The 17,970-nt window shown below is 45.6% G+C and overlaps 1 protein-coding gene across 1 annotated transcript in view; it reads left to right on the plus strand.

Annotated features, from left to right (window-relative positions):
* The first annotated feature begins 825 nt into the window (after window positions 1-825).
* PAXIP1 (PAX interacting protein 1) overlaps window positions 826-17,970 on the plus strand; it is a 41,333-nt gene continuing 24,188 nt past the window's right edge. The window contains exons 1-3 of the mRNA XM_076332121.1: window positions 826-922; window positions 10,447-10,581; window positions 12,542-12,585. Of these exons, the coding sequence (XP_076188236.1) occupies window positions 836-922; window positions 10,447-10,581; window positions 12,542-12,585 (266 nt within the window). The 5' untranslated portion in view covers window positions 826-835. The remainder of the gene's footprint in view (window positions 923-10,446; window positions 10,582-12,541; window positions 12,586-17,970) is intronic.

Genomic DNA, 17,970 nt, shown 5'->3' on the forward strand with positions numbered 1-17,970 from the left:
AAGAAAATGGGAGTACCGCAGGCCGAGTCCTCGCTTTCACCGTGGTTCTGAGTGTGAGGAGCGCGGCTCCAGCCTCGCTCGGGCCCTCAGAGCCACGCAGCTCAGGGACCAGGACTCGGGGGGAACACCGAAACCTGCCATCCGAGGGCCGCTGGCCGTCACCCACTGCTCCCCTCGGCCCTGTGAAGGCCCCGTCGCCCGCCGGGGTGTCCGCCTGCGGGGTGCGGGGGGGGGCGAGGCGGAGCCAGGGCAGGAGCCGGCGGCGGCTGAGGGGACCCGCAACCATCGCGGTCGTCGCCCACACGGCGGGAACGGGGGGCGCGGCCTGGGGCGGCGGGGCGGGGCCTGGGGCGGCCCTGAGAGGCGGGGCTGGAGGGCGGTGCGCTCCCCTCCCCCCTTCCCTCGCCTGTTTGCCAATGGGCGGGTCCGGGTATCCCCGCTGCCCGCCTCTGTCGTTCGGGGCGAGTCCATTGCGTTCCGTAACGGGGGGAGTTTCGGACCCGAATGCTGGCTCCCGGTCCGGTTCGGAGAGAGAGGGAGGAGCAGAGATAGCGCCCGTGGATCAGGAGCGGGCGCTGTCCTGCGGCAGCGGAGGTGGCTGATCGGGCGGGGGGAGCCGCTTTGTCCGGGCGGCTCTCCCCTCCCCCTTCCGCCCCCCCTGCGTCCCGGCGGGGGATGGTGTGTCCCGCAGCGCGCGCCTTGCTCGCGCGGTTCGGCGGCTCGGCGGGGGGAGGGGACGGGAGACCCGGGCCCCGGCGCCTCTCTACAGTGAGCGCGGGGGATATCGGGGAGGGGGCGCGGGGGGGGGGAGGGCGCGGTGCTGGCGGCCGGGACCATGTCGGCGGACGAGGAGGAGCTGAAAGTCCCGGAGGAGATGTTCAAAGATGTCAAGTTCTTCGTGGTGGGAGACATCGACCCCAAGGTACCGGGTCACCCTCCCCCTCGCCCCTTCCCTCAGCTCCTTCCTGCCTCCCCCCCCCCCGGGGGGGGGCACTGTGGGATCGTCCAGCTCCTCTCCCCCCCCCCCCTCCCCCCCCCCCGCCCCGATACTTCCCGCGCGGGCTCGAGGCTCACGCGCCGCTTGGTAGCACGCGCCCTGCCGCCTCCCGGGGAAGGCGCGCGGCGGGGCGGTAGGGGTGGGAGCGCGCGCCTGAGGGAGTGCTGGGGGGGGAGGGGTAACGGCCGGTAACGGCCGTGCCCGCGGCCAGCGCGCCGCCACCCGCCATGGGAGCCAGCGGCCCCGGCGCGCAGGCCCCGTAGCCGCCTGAGCGGAGGAGGGGCGGGCGAAGGGACTTCCTGTTACAGCCCGGGCCGGGCGGGCAGCCGGCCGCCGCGCGGGGCAGCGGCTCTGCCTGCCGCCCCTCCGCCCCGGCTGCGGGGCGCTCCGCAGGGCCGCGCTCGGCCCCCCCCGCCCGCCCTCAGCGTCCCGCTGCGCCAGCCCCAGCCCCTCCCGTCCCCGCCCCGTCGCTGTATCCGGATTCAGGACGGGGACAGTGACAGGCCGCTCTCGGGGCGGGGAGGCTTCACGGAGGCAGGCTGGGCTGGCTGTTCCCTCCCCACAGGACGTGCCTGCCAGCCCGCTCCCCTCCCGCCTCGGTGTGAGCCCCGGAGGATGGGCACATCCCAGGACCTCCGTGGCTCTGGTGCTTGCCCCAGGACCTTTCAGACCCGTTGGGTGCACAGAGGTGCTGATGTGGCTGAAGGTGTCACCTCCGTATTTTCTCTGCCCTGATTCAGAGGAGGCAAGGAGCAGAAGGTGCTGACAAATGCCCACACAGCTCTCTGGCCTAGGGCAATACCCTGGATGGCACGCTTGGCCTACTCTAGCCTAGGGCAATACCCTGGATGACGAAGTTGGCCTTATAGTTAATAGCACCCGGTCATGGTGGGTGAAGGTGGCTAAAAAAAAAGTTTCTGTGGCATGTCCAATTAGACAAGCGTTTGAAGTGTACCATGTCTAGCTTTAGGACAGCACCTTCGTGTGAACGCATCCCTGCGCGTTTCACACTGAAATTAAAGTCTTGGCTGCTTTGGTAGTTGCTGCAGTTGAATCTTTGTTCAGCATTGGGTTCCTTTAATCTCGTGTCCCGGCATTCACTGAGTCTTGTAGGCCTGTAAGTGAACTTGAGACGTAGGCACTGACCTGTTGAGATGGTTTTTATTCGTAGGAATAGGATTATATGCTAAAAGAAATACAGTCTAGGAATATAGTTAAAGAGCAGGAAGAAACCCCCAAGGTCTTCAGACATAAAACTTTTGACAGTGTGTTAGAGCTTGAATAACAATTCCTGTATTTAAAAAAAAACCTATAGCAGCAAGTATTATGTTTATGAAGATGAGCGCAAAAACCCAATAGGACTCTTCCATGTCTTTTATCATATAAATAGTGTCCCGAAAGGCATGTAGTTAGTTCTGTGTTGACACAGCAAGACAATCAGCGGTATTCCCATAGAGTGAGTAAACAAGCATTCTCTTAAGCTGGTTTTCTTTCTTACGTTACGTTTTTTTCCTCTTAGCAGTTAGTGTCATTGTCTTCAGGCTTTGATTTGCTCTAAATTAGGTACGCTAAATTCTCCTCTATTTGTGGATGGCTTCTCTGGGTTGCAGGCAGGCACCGAAGGTGGCTGTGCCGGAGTTGGTAAGGTCAGGCACAGCACTGCACAGAAGTGGTTACTCTGCTTCCAAGATCAGGTCGTGCTGGAAGCTGTTGAGCCACTTTCTCATCAAGAGCGATGCCCGAATTGAGCAGTCGTGTGCATCTGAGTAGTTTCTGCGGCTGGCTGGCCTGCTTAAACACTGTTCCCTCCGGTGCTCTGGCTTCTGAAAGGGCTCGCTGGCGTGGCACAACGTTACACGGGGGCCAGGGCTTGCTCCTGTCCACGCTGGTGCCTGCGCTGGTGAGCCTGTGGGAGCACGAGGCACTGGGGAGGGCAGAGTCCTGCCTGGGTTGGGTTGCAGAGCCGAGTCAGAGTGAGTAAGTGTGTTGTGCTGAGCTTGGGGCCAGTTCTTGGTGGGTGCCTTTGTCCTCCCTTCTGCAGGTTCCCTCTGTGGTACCCTGGGAACAACCCAAACAAGAGGAGTATTTACCAGTTGTGTTTTGAACTGAGACAGAAAGGAGAAATTCTAAATTGAACTCCACAAATAGCTTTTAAAACCAGTTCGTATAGTGAAATGTTGTTCCATTACTAATATAAAAATTACAAATATATTTGGCGCTTTTTACTTCTTCATATACAAATGGATGCTAGCTTGATTTTGATAAGAAGTTTCCTCCTTCATCTTTTGGGGAGGAGCACACTTTGATCAGCTTAAATTTCCAAATGGTTTCATGGAAAACCAGTTACCAATAAATATTAAAACAGGCCTGGCACAAGTGAGCCCTCTAATCAAAACAAATTGTCTTGGTTTAACCTCAGTTGGCAACTGAGCACCACACAGCCGCTCGCTTACTCCCCCCCTGCCCCCATGGGATGGGGGAGAGAATCAGAAGAGTAAAAGTGAGAAAACTCATGGGTTGAGATAAAAAACAGTTTAATAATTGAAATAAAATAAAATAAAATACTACTACTACTAGTAATAATAATATACACAAAGCAAGTGATGCACAATGCAATTGCTCACCACCCGCTGACCGATGCCCAGCCAGTCCCCGAGCAGCGGCCCCCCCGGCCAGCTTTCCCCAGTTTATGTACTGAGCATGACGTCACATGGTGTGGAATGTCCCTCTGGCCAGTTTGGCTGTGCCCCCTCCCAGCTTCTTGTGCACCTCCAGCCTTCTCAGTCGGTAGAGCATGGGAAGCTGAAAAGTCCTTGGCTAGTGTAAGCACTACTTAACAACAACTAAACATTGGTGTGTTATCAACTTTGTTCTCATCCTAAATCCAAAACACAGCACTGTACCAGCTACTAGGAAGGAAATTAACTCTATCCCAGCTGAAACCAGGACAAAAATCCAAGAGTAAGGGAAAAAAAAAGTAATATATTCAGGTGAAAACTGCCTACCCACTACCTATTAAAACATATGCAGCATAAACTACAAGGGAAACAAAAGTCTGGAATTGTGCCTAGATGTTCTTTGGCAAATGAGGGAGAATTAGGCTGCTGGCTCTGGACTTTAAATCCATTCCATTGGGATGCGCACTTGGCTGCTCACACCTTACAGGGGGTGAGGAGTAGATGTCAGCTATTTTTTTTTTTTTAATAAATGCTTTTCCTGCTTTCCTAAAAGATGTAAACCCAAACCATCATGCTCTGGTAACACCAGTTAAAATCACTATTTCATACAGAAAGAGATAAAAAGTAATGCAATGTAGCATAAGGACTTTGAGCAGGATATTTGGTTTCTGGTTATCTCTTGTTTTATTATTATTTTTTCTTTTTAAATGCCCATTGTCTTACTTCTTAGTTTTGAACTTTTCCTCGTTTCTTCCAATACAGATTTTAGTGGGAGGGAACAAAGATAAAATTTATATGCCAAAAAAAAAAAGCAATTTAATTTAATGGATTTAAGCTAACACCTAAAGTGCAGGATTTTTACAATGATCATATTATGGCTTTTCAGCATTTTATTTTCTAGTTACAGGTATATGGTTGATACTCGTATAGGTGAAGTTCTTTAATTGTGCCAATACAATGTTTCAGTCCAGGCACTACTTAAACTGAAGAAGTCGTATGTTCTGAGAGGAGGTTTGAAGTTGACATGAGCTAAATCTGGACCTCTGTAAGGCCTTTGGCACGGTCCCCCACAACATCCTTCTCTCTAAACTGGAGAGGTATGGATTTGATGGGTGGACTGTCCAGTGGGTGAGGAATTGGTTAGACGGTCGCATCCAGAGGGTAGTGGTCAACGGCTCAATGTCCAGATGGAGATTGGTGATGACTGGTGTCCTGCAGGGGTCCGTATTGGGACCGGTACTGTTTAATATCTTCATCAATGACATAGACAGTGGGATCGAGGGCACCCTCAGCAAGTTTGCAGATGACACCAAGCTGAGCGGTGCGGTCAACACACCAGAGGGACGGGATGCCATCCAGAGGGACCTGGACAAGCTCGAGAAGTGGGCCCGTGTGAACCTCATGAGGTTTAACAAGGCCAAGTGCAAGGTCCTGCACCTGGGTCGGGGCAAGCCCCGGTATCAATACAGGCTGGGGGATGAAGGGATTGAGGGCAGCCCTGCTGAGAAGGACTTGGGGGTACTGGTGGATGAAGAGCTGGACATGAGCCAGCAATGTGCGCTCGCAGCCCAGAAGGCCAATCGTATCCTGGGCTGCATCAAAAGCAGCGTGGCCAGCAGGTCGAGGGAGGGGATTCTGCCCCTCTACTCTGCTCTGGGGAGACCCCACCTGGAGTCCTGCGTCCAGCTCTGGAGCCCTCAGCATAAGAAAGACACGGACCTGTTGGAGCAGGTCCAGAAGAGGGCCACGAAAATGATCAGGGGGATGGAACACCTCTCCTGTGAAGAAAGGCTGAGAGAGTTGGGGTTGTTCATCCTGGAGAAGAGAAGGCTTTGGGGAGACCTTATTGCAGCCTATCAGTACTTCAAGGGGGCTTCTAAAAAAGATGTCGGCAAACTTTTTAGCAGGGCCTGTTGCGACAGGACAAGGGGGAATGGCTTTAAACTAACGGGGGGGTAGGTTTAGACTGTAAGGAAGAAATGTTTTATGCTGAGGGTGGTGAAACACTGGCACAGGTTGCCCAGAGAGGTGGTGGATGCCCCATCCCTGGAAACATTCCAGGTCAGGTTGGACGGGTCTCTGAGGAACCTGATCTAGTTGAAGATGTCCCTGCCCATGGCAGGGGGGTTGGACTAGATGACCTTTAGAGGTCCCCTCCAACGCAAACTACTCTATGATTCTATGAGTCTAAATTAGGAAAAGTCTTTTTGATACCACTTTAAATAATCATATAAAGTTATTATCTATCGTATTTATAGTGTTTAAACTTGCTGCCTGAAACTAGTGTAACTTTTTGCAGAAGCAGAGTCTTTGCAGAGACTCATTAATGCAGCATTGTTTCAATATTAAAAAAATCATACTTCTAGCTCATTACTTGTAACTTCTTTCTCACGCTATCTATCAGATTTGGGTGCTCAGTTTTCATTACATTCACTCGTGTTTTTAGCCTTCCCTTAAACAGTTGAATGGGGCTTGTAACTCAGGGAAAGCTATGCAAGACAAGGAGCTTGTGTGGTGGAGCTGTTCTTAAATATCTACTATTTTCAAAAGTGCTTTGCTTTATTTTGATTTAGCTTTTCCCATTGGAATTATAGCATCTTGTGTTACCTTGCAGTTAACTGGATTTCATGCAGGAAGGTATACCGTGATTTAGGAGATTGGTGTGTAAAATGAAAATATTCTCTCCTGTTTCTGACTGTGTGGTGGCAAGAACAGCAAGCTTGTGATCAATTTTCTTGGGTTTTTTAGAGTAATTCTTTTGTAATTTGATAATATCACATATTCATCCACTGCAGAAAAAAGTTGATTTTATTAAAACAGTGAAGTTTTAAAGTCAAGTACTTCAGTCAGGGAACACTAAAATTGTCTCCTCACTGAGTGGCGACTTTTCCATCCTTATTTTTCTGCTTAGCACAGATGTTTTATAATAGCCCGATGCCATGTTTTGAAAGTCTCTTTTCCAGTGCCTTCTCTGTCCTGTTTAGCATATGGGGTAGGTAGTAATTGCTTAAGGACCAATTACTTAATATTTTGTTTGATGAATGCAGTGCCTTGCTCTCTGCTGTTCAGCGTTGTGGGGAGAGCGTCCTATTACGAAGGCAGCGTCCCTAGCAGGTTTTGAGGGATAGGCATCTGTCCCTAGCAGGTTTTGGAGGATGAACATCACACCAACAGTTTGGTTCTGCAAAATCATTATGAAGTGAAACTCTATTCATTTCCAAATAATAAAAGGAAAAAGGAAAGAATAATCTTAATTGACATTTTTAACATTTGAACTCTAGACCTTACTGTTTGAAAACATTTTTTTCTTCCTCCCCTCTACACCCCACTACCTTCTCCGTTACTTTTATTCAAATAAAAGTGAGTCCCGTTTTGGGGGGGCAGGGCTGGATTCATCACACAGATCTCTGCAATTGAGCTGAGAGAATGCTGAACTCTTAAACCAACATCTTCTATATGGGCCTTGCAAAAATAGGTATAAGATGCGTTTCGTGAGTTGTGAGTTGTTTTGCATTTTCTGAGGACAGAAGTGAGACATTTCAATTCCAGCTCTTTAAGGTAGTAACTTAGGGGGCGTGTCCTACTTTTTTTCTTTCTTATTTCTTTAAATCACTCTTCGTCCTCCATCACTTCTTTTCCCAATACGTCAACTCTTTGTTAGAATGTTTTCCCCTCTCAAGGCAGCAGTTACAACTTTTTTTTTGCTTGCAGATCCTTCTGATACCAAGGGGGTATTAGGCATGTTCTCTGCTCAGTTCTTCTGTTTGGCTGCATTGTTTTGGAGCAGCTGGACAGCTTCTTCAGACTTACTCATACACTCTTGGATGAGGTGTATTGATTGGATCTAGAAATATTGGAACCAAATGCGTTTGGTGAAGGTGTTTACAAACAGAGAAGGACTGGTGGGAGATGTGGTGGTCGGAGGCCGTCTTGGGCTTAGCGACCATGAAATGGTAGAATTCTCGATCCTCGGTGAAGTGAGGAGGGGGCCCAGCAAAACCGCAACCATGGACTTCCAGAGGGCGGACTTTGGCCTGTTCAGGACACTGGTTGAGAGAGTCCCTTGGGAGACAGTCCTGAAGGGCAAAGGGGTCCAGGAAGGCTGGACGATCTTCAAGAAGGAAGTCTTAAAGGTGCAGGAGCAGGCTGTCCCCATGTGCCATAAGAAGAACGGGCGGGGAAGACGACCGGCCTGGCTGAACGGGGAGCTCTTGCTGGGACTCAGAAGAAAAAGGAGAGTTTACCGCTTGTGGAAGAAGGGGCAGGCGACTCAAGAAGAGTACAGGGATCTCGTTAGGTCCTGCAGAGAAGAAATGAGAAAGGCAAAAGCCCAGCTAGAACGCAATCTGGTCACTGTCGTTAAAGACAACAAAAAGAGCTTTTACAAATATATTAATGACAAGAAGAGAGCCAAGGAAAATCTCCATCCTTTATTGGATGCAGGGGGGAACATTGTCACCGAGGATGAGGAAAAGGCTGAGGTACTCAATGCCTTCTTTGCCTCAGTCTTTAACAGGCAGACCAGTTATCCTCAGGGTATTCAGCCCCTTGAGCTGGAAGACAGGGACAGCGAGCAGCATGAACCCCCCATAATCTAAGAGGAAGCAGTTAACGACCTGCTACGCCGCCTGGACGCTCACAAGTCTATGGGGCCGGATGGATCCACCCGAGAGTGCTGAGGGAGCTGGCGGAGGAGCTCGCCAAGCCACTCTCCATCATTTATCAGCAGTCCTGGTTAACAGGGGAGGTCCCGGACAACTGGAGGCTTGCCAATGTGATGCCCATCTACAAGAAGGGCCGGAAGGAGGATCTGGGGAACTACAGGCCTGTCAGCCTGACCTCGGTGCCGGGGAAGATTATGGAGCGGTTCATCTTGAGGGTGCTCACAAGGCATGAGCGGGACAACCAGGCGATCAGGCCCAGCCAGCACGGGTTCATGAGAGGCAGGTCCTGCTTGACCAGCCTGATCTCCTTCTATGACCAGGTGACCCGCCTAGTGGATGGGGGAAAGGCTGTGGATGTGGTCTACCTGGACTTCAGTAAGGCCTCTGACACCATCTCCCACAGCATTCTCCTAGAGAAGCTGGTGGCTCACGGCTTAGACAGGTGTACTCTGCGCTGGGTCAAAAACTGGCTGGACGGCCGGGCCCAGAGAGTTGTGGTGAATGGAGTTACATCCAGTTGGTGGCCGGTCACGACCGGTGTTCCCCAGGGCTCAGTGTTGGGGCCGGTCTTGTTCAATATCTTTATCGATGATCTGGATGAGGGGATCGAGTGCACCCTCAGTAAGTTTGCAGATGACACCAAGTTGGGTGGGAGTGTTGATCTGCTCGAGGGTAGGAAGGCTCTGCAGAGGGACCTGGACAGGCTGGATCAATGGGCCGAGGCCAACTGTATGAGGTTCAACAAGGCCAAGTGCTGGGTCCTGCACTTCGGCCACAACAACCCCATGCAGTGCTACAGGCTTGGGGAAGAGTGGCTGGAAAGCTGCCTGTTGGAAAAGGACCTGGGGGTGCTGGTTGACAGCCGGCTGAACATGAGCCGGCAGTGTGCCCAGGCGGCCAAGAAGGCCAATGGCATCCTGGCCTGTATCAGAACTAGTGTGGCCAGCAGGAGGAGGGAAGTGATCGTGCCCCTGTACTCGGCACTGGTGAGGCCGCACCTCGAATACTGTGTTCAGTTTTGGGCCCCTCACTACAAGAAGGACGTTGAGGTGCTGGAGCGTGTCCAGAGAAGGGCAATGAAGCTGGTGAAGGGTCTGGAGAACAAGTCTTATGAGGAGCGGCTGAGGGAACTGGGACTGTTTAGCCTGGAGAAAAGGAGGCTGAGGGGAGGCCTCATCGCTCTCTACAACTACCTGAAAGGAGGTTGTAGTGAGGTGGGTGTTGGTCTCTTCTCCCAAGTAACAAGTGATAGGACAAGAGGAAATGGCCTCAAGTTGCGCCAGGGGAGGTTTAGGTTGGACGTGAAGAAAAATGTCTTTACTGAAAGAGTGGTGAAACATTGGACCAGGCTGCCCAGGGAAGTGGTGGAGTCCCCATCCCTGGAGGTATTTAAAAGACGTGTAGATGAGGCGCTTAGGGACATGGTTTAGTGGACATGGTGGTGTTGGGTCAACGGTTGGACTCGATGATCTTAGAGGTCTTTTCCAACCTTAATGATTCTATGATTCTATGGAATTCTTTTCTTAGCTGTTAAGTGTAAATTTACAGAGAATGCATGAACATCTTTTTTTTTTTTTCTCTACCCAAGTAAATAACTGGCCAAATCTGGAAGAACTCCTATGAAGACTGCAATGTACGGTCATGATGTTGCCTTTTCTAAGGTAACCATTGGGTTACCTTTATTTAAACTTCAAGCTCTTTTAAAGTATATTCAAATGCTTCCAAAGCTACCATATACAAAAACAAACACTGAGGAGAAGGGTTTTCTTACACCGAGAGAAAATTATTTTGAGATGTTTTTTAAGGAATATATGTTTTGGAAAAATTTTGACACTTTCCAGATTTCTGCCCCAGCCTGAATGATTTTGGAAAGTTAATCTTCAACTTGTATGATTAAAATATGTCAGAGGTGTAAACCATTGGTGATCAGGTTTTAAATAGTATGCATTTGGCAACTTCAAAAAGAGTGGCTAGCCACTTACAGGAGGACAACCAAGAGAGAAGGTCATATACACTAACGAGTGTATATGAGTTCTTGCATTATTGCTTTTCTCAAATAAAAGGTGCTAAAAATTGTTGACTTCTCCCTGTTCTCTTTTGGGTTTAGGTTATTCAACTTCTGAAAGCTGGGAAAGCAAAGGAAGTTTCTTACAATGCACTGGCTTCACATATTATTTCAGAAGATGGGGACAATCCAGAAGTTGGAGAATCTCGTGAAGTTTTTGATCTCCCTGTGGTAAAGGTGAGTGACTCATCCATGATATTGTCAAAGTACTGATGTGGATACTTCATTATTGTAACAGAAAATATTCATGTTTGGATGATGACCAAATGAAGCATATCTTTAAAGATCTTTTATTCTTGTTATGCAAACTTTTATCCTGACTGATTGACTTCTTTTACAATTCTGTTCTCTCCTTTCTCTTGTTGCTCTGTATCTATCAGTGGTTTGGGTTTTTTTTGTTTTCTGTTTTGTTTTGTTTTTTCCAGATTCTTCCTTCAGTCATCTGTGAGATGGTGTCCTATTAGCTGTACTTTAGAAATGTTTCTGATGGGAAGATTCTTACAAGCTTCTGGCAATGGAAAACCTCAATATAGAATAAGTAGTAGACTGCTGAGGGTTTTTGTTCAAACACATATAATTGGCCAGGTGCAAAACGATTTTGTTGATTCTGCATATGTGTGCTACGCTAATTTTAAACAATAGGAACTTGTAGAAAAATAGATTTTTTTTCTCTTGATTTTATTTTTTAATTTTTTTTTCTTACTCATACTGGAATTAATGGTATTTTGTTACCATATTGCAATACTGGGTTATTTTTACATTGAAAGATTCTGGGCTTCAGGTTTCAAAATGTGAACTTGTCACTGCAAGTCATGAGAGTGATTAGAAGACAAAACACTAGTATTTCACTGCCAGTACCTTTGGGTACATGATTTTGGGTTATTTTTTCCATATGGTTGCAGGTGGCAGTGGGGAATTTTGATAGCGTATGTCATGAGAGTTCACCTGACAGTGTAGAAGTATGAATTAATTCCAAAAAATAAAAGGTGCTTAGCTAGAGGCCTTATGGTTATAGTGGGTGGGCTGATTAATTTTTAGTTCCTTTTTCTGAAGTGTTCTGTGGCATAATTTTAATCTTATAAACAAGAAGACTGCTGCCATTCTCATGTGAGGGGAGGACATCAGCATCATAACAGTGCTTTCTGCTTTCTAATGCCATTTACTTAAATGATTTAATTTTCTTTATAACTGCTACTAGCTAAACTTTGCCAAACGAGAACAAGTCTTTCAGTAATGTCACTTAGTTTGACCTGAAAACATCACAGCGTGATCTGTAATCAAGAAGATTAGACTAAGTGTTAAGGGAATGGAAGTTAGAGGCAAAGGTAGCTTGTTATTGAGAGAAAAGGCATAGAGGATAAGAAAGAGAAACTTGAGGGAGGAAAATCTCCCAATTTTTTTGCAGAGGATTGAGGAGTTACGAATTGGATATTTTTAGTTCTTTTTTTTAATGCCTTTTTCTAAGGGAGAGAGAATAGCAAGAATTGGGACACCATATACATAGTTACCACAATATGTTTGTTTGTTTGTTTGTTTGTTTGTTTGTTTTTTGAGGAAAAGTAATTTCATACTGAATGTGATGCCACTCTTTCCCCCTTCTTCCTTATATGCTGTATTGGGATCGCTGTCCTACATCTCTTCCCTTCTCCACCACCTCCCTCTCTCCCAGAGGGGGGAATACTGTCCCAGAATACTGTCAGTTAGGGGTCATCACCTGTGTGCTTAGCAGCCCTCATCGCTGTGTGTTTAGAAATTTCTTTCTATATAAGGTTATGGTTCCTGACTCCTTGGTGATGAGTGTAAGGTAGGGGATTTTTTTTTAGAGCACGGAAAACTGAAAAAAGGGAGAGGATGAATAAATACTGTAAATGGTTTTCTTGGCACAATAGAAGGACAAGAGAAGGGGGTCTTGTTCCCATATTGCTGCACAACCTTTGAGCAGTCTTTATATTAACTCTTACGAATAAATCAGAACAGTCTTTTTTGTAAAGGCCTAAGTACAATGTCTGTGAAACACTTAGACTGTCAAAGCTTGGAGATGTATATTGAAACTAGCTGTAATATGAACTTGGAAGGTAATTCACATTTCACACATGCAGACCAAGGTTTTTAATGTTTTGTGGTTTTTATTTTTCAGCCTTCCTGGGTGATCTTGTCTGTTCGCTGTGGAGCTCTTCTGCCGTATCCTTTAAGTTCAAATTTGAATCAATTTTATAGGAAACGTTAAAATAGATACCATTAAGGGATTAAAGACTGCTTCAAGTATGTACAGCTTAATTTTTTAAAATGATAGGATGTGTTTTGCTTGGCAGGGTTGCAGCATGCTTGGAGCTTCCTTGTCTTACTTCAGTTTTCCTGTCCCTCTGGCTGTTTTGGATGCTTAATAGGCACTTGCAAGAAAACTGCCATCACATGGACTCAAAACATTTTAGCTGGAAGCTGATAATTAACTGTGAGGATCCAGGAAAAACGCTGGAGTGCAGTAAGTGGGCAAATGTTGGTTCAGAGTAGAATGGCCTATTCTGCCTTTTCTAGAAGCAGAATTAAGTAAGGGATAAATACACAATAACTCATATCAACACTGTATTATAAATAACACTTTATTAACAGATAGTGCTAGTATTCCCATTTTTGGGATAGTCTGTCCTTGCCTTTGGTAGACCCTTGTTGTTCATGTTTGGCTAGATTTATGTTTCTGAACTTGTTTGGAGCATATATTCTTGCATATGGATGGCATACTCCTTCCTCTTCTTGTCAGTTACTGCTGTTTCATTTTTATTTATGTTCCCCTCAATTTTTTCTTTGGATCATAGGAATGGTGACAATGGCTATTATTATAGAAAAAAATTCATGCATCTTTTTCTCAGACCATTCACGATAAAGATTCTGTATATGGAAAAGCTGAAGCAGAGCAATACATTTCAGTACAGATACGAGCAGATGATTGCAACAAACAATGCCAGGACTAGGGAGGTATGCTGTCAGGCATGAGATCTCATTTTGGAATGAGGTTAGCAGGTGGTCATGTCTATAATGGAAAACAAGAGGTGGTAGACGCAAGAATCCAGGTGTTTGTATTAGGAATTCAGGTCTTAATGTGCTTCAGTGGTTCAGAATTCATGTTTTATACCCAGTATTTCAAGGTATGTGTCTTTGCATCCAGCTGTGTCTCGACTATTTTGGAAGTAGCCTGTATATTCTCCACTGCCCCAAGAGAATTCAGCTCAGGTAGTGAACTGTGGGAAGAGAAAGCAATGAATTCATCAGATAAAATGATATAGTGAAGTCTTTGCAGCTGTTTTGATCACGATAATCAACATGTCAGATAGGATTCAGCAGTTAGTGTGAAACACTTGCCATAGTCATGGATGGTCGTCTCACCTAAGCAGAAGAAAGTTTTCCATCAATGACTTGGCTTCCAAATGGAAAAAAATGTACGAAACATTACATGGCAAAACCCAAATTAGCAGAGCTACTCCTGTATTAAAAATAATTTGATTATTGTGATGTGATCTAGGCTGGTGATTTTTGTGTTTTGCATCTGGAAATAATAAATGTGTTTATCATCCTTTCATCATCAGGATGGGAGCATATGTTGCTTATGTCACACGTCTGTAAGCCTTCTCCCTGTTCCTGAGGACTGACTGGTTGAAAAAAATAATAAAATAGCTTGGAATTAGATACATTTTCAGGCTTAAGTAATCTAGCATTGCGTTATTAGTGGTGTTCTTTCCCATGGAGAAGTTGCACTATTAGAAAATTGGTCTTCCATCTTGTGCTGGTTTTGGCTGGGATAGTTAATTTTCTTCACAGAAGCTAGTATGGGGCTATGTTTTGGGTTTGTGCTGAAAACAGTGTTGATAACACAGGGATGTTTTCGTTACTGCTGAGCAGTGCTGACACAGAGTCAAGGCCTTTTCTGCTCCTCACCCCACCAGCGAGTAGGCTGGGGGTGCACAAGAAGCTGGGAGGGGACACAGCCGGGACAGCTGACCCCAACTGACCCAAGGGATATTCCACACCATATGACGTCATGCTCAGCATATAAAGCTGGGGGAAGAAGAAGGAAAGGGGGGACGTTCGGAGCGATGGCGTTTGTCTTCCCAAGGAACCGTTACGCGTGATGGAGCCCTGCTTTCCTGGAGGTGGCTGAACACCTGCCTGCCGATGGGAAGGAGTGAATGAATTCCTTGTTTTGCTTTGCTTGCACGTGCGGCTTTTGCTTTACCTGTTAACTGTCTTTATCTCAACCCATGAGTTTTCTCACTTTCACCCTTCTGAATCTCTTCCCCATCCCACCAGGGGGGAGTGAGCGAGCGGCTGTGTGGGGCTTAGTTGCCGGCTGGGGTTAAACCACGACACATCTGAAACCTGGGGTTTTTAAAGGGATGCTCTAAGAGCTGGCGTTATTACATATCCAGAAGAGAAATAACAGATAAAACCATTGAGTGATGCAGTCCATAACCAAATTGTGGCAATAAATGTGTGAATGTATCCCCGAATGGCTATTGCTCAGGAGGTCTTTATTGTGGGTATATAGGAATGGCCAAATGAAAACACCAGGTCTCAGTAGTATCATATTCTTGGGTTGCATGGAAGAAGGAGGTTTTGTACACCTGTCAGCAATAAATGTGTCCTTGGACCTTTGACTTTATTCTTTCTAGCACTTTTCTAAGCACATGTCCTTAGAACCTGGTGGTTTTAGATTTTATTCTGAGCCTCATAGTGCTCACTAAAATGGGTTGTTAAGTCTTAACTTTGTTCTGTTTCAGTCTCTTTACGACTTCTAGTGCAGTGGCATCCGGCCTTTCATTAGGGTTTTAGGTAGTACCATAATGAAAAAAACATAGTTAATAGGAATAGCTTACTTTTTCCAGTTGATTGTTTTTGGACCCTGTTTAGGCAGAGGTTTGAGGTTCTGCATATTCATCTTTTGTTTATGTTTTGATTTGGAGATGTAATACTCAAAGTTGTCATTGAATTTACTGAAGAAGCAAGTCCTAGAAACATCTTTTGTCAGTTAGATATATGGATCTAATAAGAGCCTTAAAGGTTTTATGTTTGCTTACCAATTCTGGTACTTATTTGATGGGCATTTGTTAAAGGTGAAGTTTAACGTAGAAAGATTTAATGCAATATAGAAATGTAATAATTTTGCCTGTTTCTTATAAATACACTTTAACATTCCCCTGTGAAAGTTGTTTTCATCAGGGGGAACTTCAGAAGGCAGAGTGTTCTCCTGTTCCCTGCTAACTGATGTCAGCGAAATCTGACTAACCTGCAGCTGAAGGGTAGTAACAGAAAAATTAATCTGGAAGCAACCTTCCTGAAGAAGGAAGTACAGTTTCATGTGTGAAAACCTCAGTTATAATGCCATAAAGAGGGCTGGTGATTTCTTTCTTTATTCTCTTGATAGCAGCAAAAGCAAGAATGAGAAAGGATTATTTTTCCATGGTCATGTACAGATGAAAGAGGGCCAGAGCACTTCTGAACTTTGCTTGGAGGAAAAAAAAAGTGAGTTTTGTTGCATTCCCTCTTTTTTGTTTTCCAGACCCACTGGGAACCTTATTGTTGTGCTGCTTGTAACCGTTTTAAGAGGGTCTATTTCACTCCTATTCTTCAGAGAGTGCAAGCTGCAGTCAAACTGATGGACCTCTTAAAAGTTAAATACCGAGCTGTTGTTGCTTTATGTGCTAGGAGCAGATGTTAAGGCAGGGAGTAGACAACTGTATACTTTTGAAAGATCCAGTACTGAATGTCTACCTTAGATGAGATACTGAGCAACACAGTGAAATTTAGGACATTCATCAGACTTGAACTTCTTGGAGTATTCTGGATAATGGCAGTAATCTATTCTTAAGTTTCAAAGTGCTCTGGGCTTTGTTGTCAGCTTGCTGTGTGTTGTCTCTTCTGGGTCTCAAAATTTAAGTACTGCTGGTGCATCTGTCAACAGCACAGGAAAAATAATTTTGTTTTATTACAAAAATCTCAGTGCGTGCTTGTAACACAATGCACATCTGTTTCTGTAGTCCTTTTTTCCAACAAGGTGTGCATGTATCTTAAACAGAAAATCATATGGGAGTGTAGAAAAGGGAGGGAAGTTACAGAAATCAGCTGGTCCGTCTGTCTTTCCCAGGTCACTTCTGTCAAACTGTTCTCTCCTGTTTCACAAAGCCCCTCCTGTAGTGGAGATTTCATAGTCTCTCCAGTCACCTTACAGTGCCTCGCTATTGTGTTTGCTAGAGTCTAAACCTGTTTTGATTTATCTGAGCCACTCTGAACAGGGAGAACAAATTAAAGGCTGCCAAATGAAAAGAGAAGTAAAGGGTTTGAAGATGTGTTGTCTTAGCTTCTTAAACACATCAATCGTGGTCTTTCAGTTTCCTCTTGTAAGTCATATTTACTAGGTCTGTAAAAATTCTCACTGCTCTTTTTTGCATACCGTTTCATTTATCTCTCTCTCTGACGCATCTGAAAACAAATACGCATTGCTACCAGAGATCTTGTTGAATTTTGAAAGCATGGTGGAAAACTTCATGTTAGTTTTAGGCTGTGTTCCTGTTTTTACATCCCAGTGTGATGTTTTCTCAGTTTGCGTTTCACAGTAGCTCCTAGATTCCATGCCCCCCGCCCCACATCTGTTGCCTAGCCAACTTCCAATGCAGTGTTATACCTCAGTAGGAAAAAATCAGCTGCAGAAGATTTCATACTTGCTTATACTGACTTGCCTACTACTGTTTGCAGATAATTTGTGTAATACTTTGTTTGGTTTGTTGTTTTTCTTGATATATGAGCTTGTCCGTTGATACGTTTGTTGTTCAGTGCCTTTTGTGGACTTAATAACCATGCTGTATGCTAGGAAACTGTTTCTACTTCTCCAGTCTTTGCGAAATTGCAAAGGGCAGGTTTCCAAAAGATGTCTTCAATGAAAAATTTTACCATTTGGTTACCAAACTTTGCCATTTTTGAAACCTCTGGCTTCTGTATTACTTTCTAACCTGTTTGTTTGTTTGTTTGTTTGTTTAAGACTGTGCTTTTATTTATTACTGGTTTTAAAAGAAGTCATCCACCAGATTGCTGTCTTCTTTAATAAGCGTACAGAAAAGGCACTGTGACTTTCTACAGGTGTCTGCTATTAGCTTTTATTTTAGAAAAACACACTTTTCTTGGTCTGACTTGTTTTATCAAATTTCTTGTGCATCATATTCTCTTTATATTGTCTGTTGCTGGCTGTAGCAAAAGTTTCTTGTTCAGAGTCTCCTGTATTTTTAAACATGGAAGATAAGCACTTGATAATGAAAGGAAGCTCTTGGTGATGACTTGACTCCTATAAGCTAAACTTCCTGTGTTTAGCATCCTGAGATGGGCTGAGGGCGATGTTCTGGCAAGATGCAAGTTTGCAATGTTACCAAAATTGGTCATAATATTAGAGGTGTCCTGATCCAGTTTGCATCTCATTTTTTTCCTGATGCATACAACTTTAATTGGAAACAAACAACATGCTTTTAAAGATAGAAGTTTTTGGATGGTCAAATACTTGATAATATCTGAGAAGTACTATGCACA

Source organism: Aptenodytes patagonicus, chromosome 2 (assembly GCF_965638725.1).
Source record: "Aptenodytes patagonicus chromosome 2, bAptPat1.pri.cur, whole genome shotgun sequence".
Lineage (NCBI taxonomy): Eukaryota > Metazoa > Chordata > Aves > Sphenisciformes > Spheniscidae > Aptenodytes > Aptenodytes patagonicus.